The sequence below is a fragment of the Sinocyclocheilus anshuiensis genome, unplaced genomic scaffold, assembly GCF_001515605.1.
Source record: "Sinocyclocheilus anshuiensis isolate Anshui unplaced genomic scaffold, SAMN03320099.WGS_v1.1 scaffold1289, whole genome shotgun sequence".
Taxonomy (NCBI): Eukaryota; Metazoa; Chordata; class Actinopteri; order Cypriniformes; family Cyprinidae; genus Sinocyclocheilus; species Sinocyclocheilus anshuiensis.
Window position 1 is genome coordinate 85,003 of NW_015549731.1, and position 10,244 is coordinate 95,246.

At 35.4% G+C, this 10,244-nt stretch overlaps 1 protein-coding gene across 1 annotated transcript in view; it reads right to left on the minus strand.

The window, feature by feature from the left end:
• The window catches only part of LOC107660809 (SH2 domain-containing protein 4A-like), an 11,158-nt gene extending 2,857 nt beyond the window's left edge, over positions 1–8,301 (minus strand). The window contains exons 1-2 of the mRNA XM_016450231.1: positions 8,216–8,301; positions 5,133–5,513 (exon numbers count right to left, since the gene is read on the minus strand). Coding sequence (XP_016305717.1) covers positions 5,133–5,313 — 181 coding nt within the window. The 5' untranslated portion in view covers positions 5,314–5,513; positions 8,216–8,301. The remainder of the gene's footprint in view (positions 1–5,132; positions 5,514–8,215) is intronic.
• Positions 8,302–10,244: the final 1,943 nt, after the last annotated feature.

Here is a 10,244-nt window from a genome sequence, read left to right on the forward strand (position 1 = left end):
TACAGGACCTACAATAATGTACAGTATTTGAAAAATAATGTGTTTTTTGAACATTAAAGCATGTCAACATATTCTGTTACACCAATACACAAAATAATGATCTTTTAAAAAGCATCATATGACCCCTTTAAGACATGGTGTGTGTTTTTGAAAGGTGATGTAACTGCATGATGATGAATGTGTTTTTTGAGGAATTTTTCTTAAAGCGCTATGACCCCACACCCGGACATCGAGATTAGAGCTACACCTTGTAAAGGAGCGCAGCTTATCAATGGTTGAGCTTTTCCTTTCTTTTATGTAACAAAACTACAAATTAAAGAAAACAAGCCCTCAAAAAATCTGTTTATACCATCCAATAGGAGACTTTTATAGCTTGAAAGTCGCTCTTTGTTTCTCCTTAAAGGTACAGTTCACCCAAAATGAAAATTCGCCTTCATTTACTAACCTCCACGTTGTTCCAATCCATATTGTTCCAGAATTTACAATTTTGGGCGAACTATCCATTTAAACTCCTTAAAATAAGCATAAATGAGACAATTGTTGATATAGTAGAAGAACAGGTCAGTGGTTCTCAACCAGGGGCCCACAGCAAACTATTCTAAGAGTATTCTTTTCAAGAATCTGTTTTCTCTCAAAGAACCATGGTTCATGAAAAACCTGGATATATAAGGAAGCCTAATTATAAAAGTATGATTTCTACATCTTGAAAAGTCATGTAAATTAATAAAATCCTATAATTGCATGAGAATTTTTATGCATTTCATGAATATACATTTTCTATATGTCAAGCTCTATAAAATAGTTCAGGTATATCAGCTAGATATTGTGAGAAAAATATTTTGTTCAAATCCTTATGCTAAATATTTATCCAGTGAATCATGAACAGCTGGAAAGGTTGTAGGTCTTTAACTGTTGTTGTGGACAGGGCCTTGGGGTCAAAAAGGTTGGGAAGCACTTGTATAGAGCAATGAAGATGTTCTGATTATTTGGTCTTATTTGTAATTTGATGATAAATGGTTGAGTTCATGTTGAGATCTTTGACGTTAAAGAGTGTAAACAAGTTTAAGACGAGATGCATGCTTTAATTTTTCAGTAGTGATTGTATATGTTGATATAATATCTATAATCTATTTTTTATCAAAAACTAGTGTTTCAAAAAGATAAAGAGGACAGTTATGTTACTTACATTAGTTAATGCATTAGGAATCATTAATGCAGATATAATACTTATGCAACTTTTTAAATGTCAAAAATGCATAATATGCAGAAACACCAACATATATTTATACAATGAACAAGTATTAGTTCGTGACACCTTAACAAATGTTACCAGGACTTATTGTAAAGTGTTTAATTTAGTTGTGTAGCTCACAAACTCACTCCTTTGGCTGAGGATTTGTTGGACTAATGTGTGCTTCTAAATGATTTGCACCTTTAGAGGACATGTCTGGGAAAAAAAGGATGGGTTATACTTCAAAAACTGTCCTGGAGTGTGACATCACACCCTGCTGCTCATATTCATTGACGCATATTAAGTGTCTGTATTAATTCCACAGGCTTATGTTTAGTCTGACCACACCTCAAAGTCTCTATTTGCTATCCGTTTAATCTGATTACTGTGAAAGAGAAACAATTTGACATATAACAGAAATCTCATTGGTGATTTTTCTCTCCAGTGGGCAGCAAAAGAGTCTCAGGTACAAAGTTCCAGTGGTAGCCAATAGTTTTGTTTGTTTGTGTACAGAAAGAACTGCCAACGGAAACTTCAACAGTATTTATCTCGACTTCCCCTGACGCAGAGCTGACACACAACAGTATCAGCTGAGGCGACTGTAACCAGCCACAAAGTGCTGAGCGAGAGAAAGACAGACACAGCTGCGTTTCACAATGCTGCCATTGACATGAGCTGTAAACCCTGTCAGTTGTGTGTCCACGGAGAGAAAATCAAAAGAGTACAGAAAGAGATTTGACTGTTCATGTCAAACTAAAGTAAATGAATAAGAGTCCAACTGCATGACTGTGACACAGCAGCTCTCTTTTGTGCAGGAGATGAACATACATCACAAAGGCCCTGTGTTACATGTGGCCCATGTGACTTGACGCTTTTTTGATGAGAAACAGAAGCCGGGGGAGAATACCAGCACTAGTGATAGGAACACTTACAAGAACATTTACATCCTTGAGCAAATGCTGTTGTAAACATCAGTTCCTGTTCAGCTGCATGCCATCGTCATCAACACATGAACTGAATGTTTTTTCCCAGCCACAGAACATGGGTTCAAGCTGTCACAGATGTTACGAGCATCTGATATTTTGAAATTCCATGTACAATATATTTATTCCATGTTACACAAACTCTTGTTCTGAGTGTTTTCCTCATACTGTCATTTGAAAACCACACTATTAACTTCTTTTTTCTCTATTCTCTAATGAACTTTCATTTTTAAAGGAATAAATCACCCAAAATGTACTCACCCTTAGTCTATCCAAGGTGTAGATGAGTTTGTTGCTTCATTGGAACATCACTTGCTCAGTCAGAATAAGAGTTAATAAAACATCACAATAATCCACAAGTAATCCACACGACTCCAGTCCATCAATTAATGTCTTGTGAAGTGAAAATCTGCGTTTGTAAGAAATAAATCCATCATTAAGGCATTTTAACTTTTAACTCTTGCTACTGGCCAAAACAGTCCATAATTCATAATAACGCGAAAACAGTTCTAAAAATATATGGATTTTGACGTGAGATGATGGATGGACTTGAAGCATTATTATGAATTATGGACTGTTTTGGCCAGTAGCAAGAGTTAAAAGTTAAAATGCCTTGATGGATTTGTTTCTTGCACTGTCTTGCACTTGTTTCTTGCACTGTCTATTTGTTTGATTGCACTGTCAAATACCTTTCCATTCACAAGATGTAATTGATTGGCTGGAGTGGTGTAGATTACTTGTGGATTATTGTGATGTTTTTATCAGCTGTTCGGACTCTAATTCTGACGGCACCCATTCACTGCAGAGGATCCATTGGTGAGCATTTGATTTAATGCTACATTTCTCCAATTCTGTTCCGATGAAGAAACTAACTCATCCACATCTTGGATGGCCTAAGGGTGAGTACATTTTCAAAATTTTCATTTAAAAATAAAGGAATCTTTAAAATCTCTGGAACATTTTAATTCCACAAAATGTTTTTTTTTTAATGCTGTTCACACTAAGAAAAATGTTTCTTTTAAAACTGTTCACTGAAAGGTTCTTTGGGCAACCAAAAATGGCTCTTTTATAGTTGCTTTGTTTTTGCATGTTGTGCTTCCTGAGAACATTCCATGCCCAAATTTCTGGCAAAGTACATCCTCAGGCATTAGTGTTAGAAAGCCCTGAAATGTTTAGAGGAATTTATGGTGGCTGGGCCCCTACAACATTACAGGGGTTAGATCCCAAACAACTACTTACAAATGCTGATGCTATGGAGATAAACAGTAATCTACTGCAAGGTGATTTGCATGTAAGTATTGTGCCGTGGTGCAAGGTCAGTGTTGCAAAACTGGAATTTGGCTCTGGTTTCACCCTTGCAGTAGCTGTAGCATGCTGTAGCATGTCTCTGCGGTATTGTTATGTGACTCTTTCTCTCTTTCAGGTCACAATTTCCTTTGGCCTCAAAAATATGTGCTCTCCTTGAAATGACGTTGGTACGTTTCACACAGGCATTGATTTTCTTGTTACATCAGTAAGGGCGTGTTAAAAGATTTATTTTGAGTTCCTCGTAACAAGCTGCTTTCGTATAGTTTGGTGGAAATGCGTAAAAGGATCTGCACAGAGATTCAATAAAAGTGAATCATTCTCTGATTGGTTACGTTCACACAGCAAGGGGTGAATTCACTAAATCAGGCTCTATATGTGTTGAAATAGTATTGCACTGTCAGTATTTAAATTACACTACCGTTTAAATTTTGTGGTCAGTAAGATTTTATTTTTGAAAGAACATTTTTTGGTTTCCAGAAAAATGTTACGCATCACAACTATTTTCAACATTGATAATAATAAATGTTTCTTGAACAGCGAATGATTTCTGAAGAGTCATGTGACACTTAAGACTGGAGTAATGATGCTGAAAAGACACCTTTGTTTTTTTAGTAGCATTTTTCAGCATTTAAAAAACTACATAAACTAGTATACAAAATATTGAAAAATCTAAATGTACCCCCATCAGTTATAAAATGGAAAAAATCAAATGCAGATATAATTGAAACAGGAAGCCTGGGAAGCTTAGTTAATTTATTATTAATATTATTTCGGAAAAAAAAATATTTCTAAAAAAAAATGTCAGGTAGTAATTTTGGTTATATAAAGCTATTGTCAAGCTCTTTAATAGCTGAAGTGTACGTGAACACGGGTTTTCTCTCTTCTAACAGAACTGAAATATATTTAGCACTGCTGTGTGAATGTAGCCATATTCACTGAGCTGCTCTCTACAATCACTATTCAAAAGTCTTTCCATTGGTTTCAATTCAACTATTGAAACACGTCATCGGAACCAAATGAACAAATTTCACCTTGTGCTCACTTTATTCCGAATGGGTCTGTGAGGTTCAATTAAGATGTCACACACTTAAGAATGTGCAAAAACATTGTGGCCTCTCAGAGACACACAAAAACATTTGACTGTTCTGTAAATAGTTTTTGTCTCCTGTTTTCTAAAAAAAAATGTCAGGTAGTCATTTTGGTTATATAAAGCTATTGTCAAGCTCTTTAATAGCTGAAGTGTACGTGAACACGGGTTTTCTCTCTGCTAACAGAACTGAAATATATTTAGCACTGCTGTGTGAATGTAGCCATATTCACTGAGCTGCTCTCTACAATCACTATTCAAAAGTCTTTCCATTGGTTTCAATTCAACTATTGAAACACGTCATCGGAACCAAATGAACAAATTTCACCTTGTGCTCACTTTATTCCGAATGGGTCTGTGAGGTTCAATTAAGATGTCACACACTTAAGAATGTGCAAAAACATTGTGGCCTCTCAGAGACACACAAAAACATTTGACTGTTCTGTAAATAGTTTTTGTCTCCTGTTGATGCTGACAGAATGACAGACGTGGCTGTATTTTTAGAAAGGGTGTGAGTTCATACCTTTCTTTTGCTGGAGCTTTTCTTTTTTTATCCCCTCCTTGCCCTCCTTCTCTTCCCGCTCCTTCCAGCGCCTGACTTGCTCCTCTCTCATTTTGAAGAACAGAATCTTCTTCTGTTCCTCATTTAAGGCCTCTAGTACATCAGGGTCGATGTACATGTCAGCTAGGATTTGCTGCAGCATGTTGTGTCTGTATGTATGTTGTAGTCTTTTGAATAAGTGTGCTGGTACACAAAAATGCTCTCTGAAGAGTCCAGCTCCTTTTTTGGAATTCTTGTCGTCCTTTTCTCAGACAAAAGCTCCCTCTATCTTCCAAAGATTGGCATTTTAGATCCTGCTGTTGAGTTCGTTTCTGTCCCACACTCTGGCCATGTGATTCCAGCCTAAAAGAGAGAGAGAAATGGGAGGAGGTAAAAAAATTAAAAATAAATAAGAAAGATCCATTACAGCATCTGTTGCCATTTTTGTTCAGCCCCTCTTTATGGGCGACTCCTTTATATCTTTGCATTAAATAATCCTGATTTCACTTGTAAAACAACAAAGCTTCCCACTCCAATTTCCTCTTTCTAAAGAGAGCAGAGAGCAGTTTAATTGCTCTTTCATAGCTTAGGAGGCTCAATGAAGCTCTTAGATGTTTTTGAGAATTTTTCTTGGAACATCTTGATAAGAAATTCATAATAAGATATAAGACTATGATAATACTTATCTCAGTTGTTAAACAGCAATGAGAATAAATTAAGACTTTTCTTTTTTTTTTGTCCCAGCGTGTGTGTGTGTGTGTGTATGTATATATATATATACAGTTATCTAGTTGCTATATCTGTCTGTAGACTTTAAAAATTGTCTCTTTAAGAAAGTCTGATATGTTGGCATAAGTAGTTTGTCATTGTCTTATTATTTCTTCACAAATATGCAATAAAGCATTATTTAAAAAATGATTAATAATCCAAAAGCATTTATCCACCAAATCAAAGTTGGTGTGGCAAGACCAGCATGCAGGTTTTGTTGTCATGTGACAAGAAAACTATGAAACTGTGAACCCCTATAAATATAACCTATTTTGAACTTTTTTGTGAAAGTCAAATACAGTAACTCTATAAGAACATTTCTTGGTATTGACAAGCAGAAGTCAATGAGTGTTGTGACAGAATGCCTGTTTGTGACACCATAAATGAGCTGTGAACACATTCAGGTCAGGGTTCCCACACTTCTTGAAAGTGCTTGAAAGTACTTGAATTTCAGACATATGGATTCAAGGCCTGGAAAGTACTTGAAAACAAACATAGGTCCTTGAAAGTGCTTGAATTAAATTTGAAATAAATGTTGTTTATGGCGCTATTTAAAAAATTGTCCTATATGTTCTGTCAAAGACCGAACAAGCGGCACTAGTGATTGGGGGTGGAGATGGGGGAGCGCGAAAAAAAAACCGTGTGTGTTGACGCGCAGCCTAGAGCCCTGAGCCGGACAGTTGCACATTTTACCAATTCCAAACCACATCAATCTTAATAACTACTATTATTTTTGTATTTAATCATTTAGAAGTGATACTGTATATAATTGTCCATGAAGGCTAGAAATGAAAAACTCCTTATTAAGGTGTGCAGAATTATTAGGCAGGTTATTTTTTTACGGATGAAATGAGCCAAAAAAAAAGAAAAAAAGAGATTTAACTCAAAGAAGTCAAAAATGATTAAATCCCCATGAGAAATATTAAAAACGAATGCAATACAGAAATGTCAAAGTTAAGGCATAAATGTAGAACTTGAAAAAAATGGAAAAACAGCTTAGTGAAAAGCGTTTACAGTTCAAAAGCAAATAGAAAGTCGAATTTTTTAAATTTATTTTCTTCATATTTTTTTGCAGATTTGCACATGTACAAGAGAATCTGGTGTTCATGAACGAGTGGGAACCCTGTCAGGTATAAACTGAGCACATGAAGTGAAAATTTATCTTTTTTTTTCAGATGACACATTTCAATAGTTGAATTGAACCCTATGGAGAAGCTTTTGAACATTGATTCTTGTCATGCGTACATTTTGAGATACTGTTGAGATCTTATCTGAAGCTTAAGGAGATACATCTGAGATAATCACACTTTCTACTTAATCTCATTACTGTCTAGAAGAAGCAATTGTTATATTACAGTGATTCTCTTTATGATTTTCTCTCCTGTGGGGGTTAAAGGAGACTGTTGGGACAAACGTTCCTCTAAGCAGCTGTAAATTTTGATGTTTTATGGTTTGATCCAGACTTCTGTTCAGTTGTGTTGACAATAGCAGTCTGTTTTATTCCAGAGCTGTGTGATTTTCCTCTCTCTGTTGACTGGCTAAATGAGCATCTATATTTCTCTCCCTCATTCACTTTATTTAGTTTTCTCATTCAGTAGCTCCATCCCTGTTGCTGTTACACAGATTACACAGATTACTACAGCATTTCAGTCCTTAACTCTCTCTTTTTTTCTTTATTTCTCTCAGCCAGAAAATAATCCTATTGCACTACCATTCCTCAAACAAAGAGCCTCTCTATTCAAAACCAATCATGCACCAGGTCAGTTTCTTCACCAAACAACTTAATGAAGCCATTCAAAACAAACAAAGCAGCAATAAATTAATAAACATCTGTGCTTTTTAATTATAGCGATAAAAGAAGTACACACAACAACTGAGTTTATTCAAGCAAAACTAACAACCTGAGCATAAAACTAGTTCAAATGCAGCTGAAATAACATGTTAAAACTGTGATGATGCACTCAGAGAATACTTTGAATTTGGGTAAATTAGGGATGGACAATAGAGACAGCCAGGGACTGAGACATTTACACAAAGACTCACAGCACAAAAGACTCTGGAAGTTGGCAAAAGAGCAACTATAAGAAACAAAGCAGGAGAGAAAGCAGCCGTTAGACAGATCGGGAGCCGTAACTCTAACCAAAACAGCCTCAGTTCTTCAGCACATGGGAGAGAGAGAGGATACAGAGAGATTGAGAGAAAGAGAGAATGAAAAAAGCTGTAAAGATGAGGACAAAGAGACTGCTGAGTGCTGATGAAGTGTGCTGAGAGAGAGAAAAGTGAACTATAGTACTCACATTCAGAGCTGGAGAAGTGTGCTGTGGAGTTGTGTTAGTGAAACAGGCAGCAGCATGTGTGTGTGTGTGTGTGTGTGTGTGTGTCTTTCTCTCAGCTGCTTTTGTATTTGAGTGCACTACTGGTGTGACATCATAGCATTCTTTCTCCCTCCCTCCCTCTCTCTCTCCCTCTTTCTCTCAGACTTCCTCACTCAAACTCTCCTTCTTTGTCTCCTCCTTCTCCTTCTCTATCCGTTTCAATATTATTCATTGGCATAACAAAAACAGCTACATTTGAATTGCCAAATCAGCAGCTTAGACTGATGTTGATATATGGGAAATGGTAACGACTTACAATGTACACTGTAAAAAAAATATTTTTCAAAGTTGTAAATAAAACAAAGATTATTGGAGTTTGTTTTACAAGAAAATACTATTTCAATCTTTCTACTTCAAAATTTCACATTTCATTGAATGTGTTACTTGTCATTTCTTTGTAATTATTTGTAAAAATCTACAAGCAATTTCTGAGTGAAAATTGTTTCTACATAATTTTTTTGTGTAGTGTACCAATGCATTAAGTATCATGAACTAACAATGAAAAACAATCTTTAATGTTTAATGTTTATTTCTGTCATGACAACTCTCGGAGGGATTGGCATGGTAATGTACATGACAATGTTAATGTATTTGGTCTTGGCGGAATAGATCTGCTACGCTGCTGCTGCTGCTGTACCGAGTACCGAGACTTGCTACTGCCAATACATCCACAACATGCTGCTGTGAGCATGTAAGAAATATTGCTGCTGCAAATATAACATACATGAAATAACCCCCATATAGTATACATGAATCACCCCGTAGCAGATCTATACAGGTGGAGCTGGGGAAGGTGGAGGGTTTCTGAAGCAAGCTGCAACTGCTACGGCAAGCACTAGTCATATATTTGAATGTTGAGCAGCGAGCTCATTGGCTACCGATACAGGAGAGAACCAATCAGCTGTGCCATGTGATAATGATGTCATTAGGTCAGATTGAGTTAGACCTATCGGACTGCGCCATCTAGAGTTTCACGCCAGAAATCTGTATTTATACTCATTTATTCATAATACTTACAGTTGTATAAATTAACTTTAAATTAAAAGTAATTTATACATTTGTAATATTAACCAAAATCAATAAGTGCTGTTAAAAAGTGATATTTATTGTTATTTAATGTTTGCTATAGCGTTAACTAATCTTAACATATAAAACCTTTTTGTGACATTACTAAAGCTCATTAAAATTAAATTAATGCAAAAAATAAATTTTGAATAATCTTTTAAGGTGAACATGTAATTATGCATTTGTTGTGGGACATCATGACAAAAATGTAATGTAAAAAGAAAATGAGACAAAGTATCATTAAAAGGCTGAAATTCTTAAGAAAATAACTTCCATTTATTATTTACTAAACAAAAATAAGCACTGAATCAGTTTTATAAAGTTACTATTAACATTTACAAGAAAACCAAACAAGCATATAAAATATTTTGGCCTTTTTAGAAATAGGCACATTTCTTCATTGACAAATAAAAAGTGTCTTTATGACTCAAAAATGAATTTATTTTCTTTTTAAGTTCATTGTATTTGATATATATGTGTTTGAAAACTTTTTTAAAGAAATATGTCATTTTGAGGTCATCAGCAGAAGTAAATGAGTATTTACAGAACAGCCAAATGCTTTTGTGTTTCTCTGACAGGTCACTGTGTTTGTTATTAATTCCTTGTTCTTTTGTGTGTGACATCATAATTGAACTTTAACCACACGGACCCAGTCAGGTATAAATTGAGGGTATGACGCGAGAAATTTTCTTTTTTCCCCATGGCGCATTTCAATAGTTGAATTGAACCCTGTGGAGAGACTTTTGAATTCTCATCAGCAGTGCAGACTGAGATACGGTTGAGATCTTATCTGAAGCTCTGGAGACACATTTAAGATTTACTACACTCTCTATTCAATTTTATTGCTGTCTAGGAGAAATTATTCACATTGTTATTTTTCTTTCCT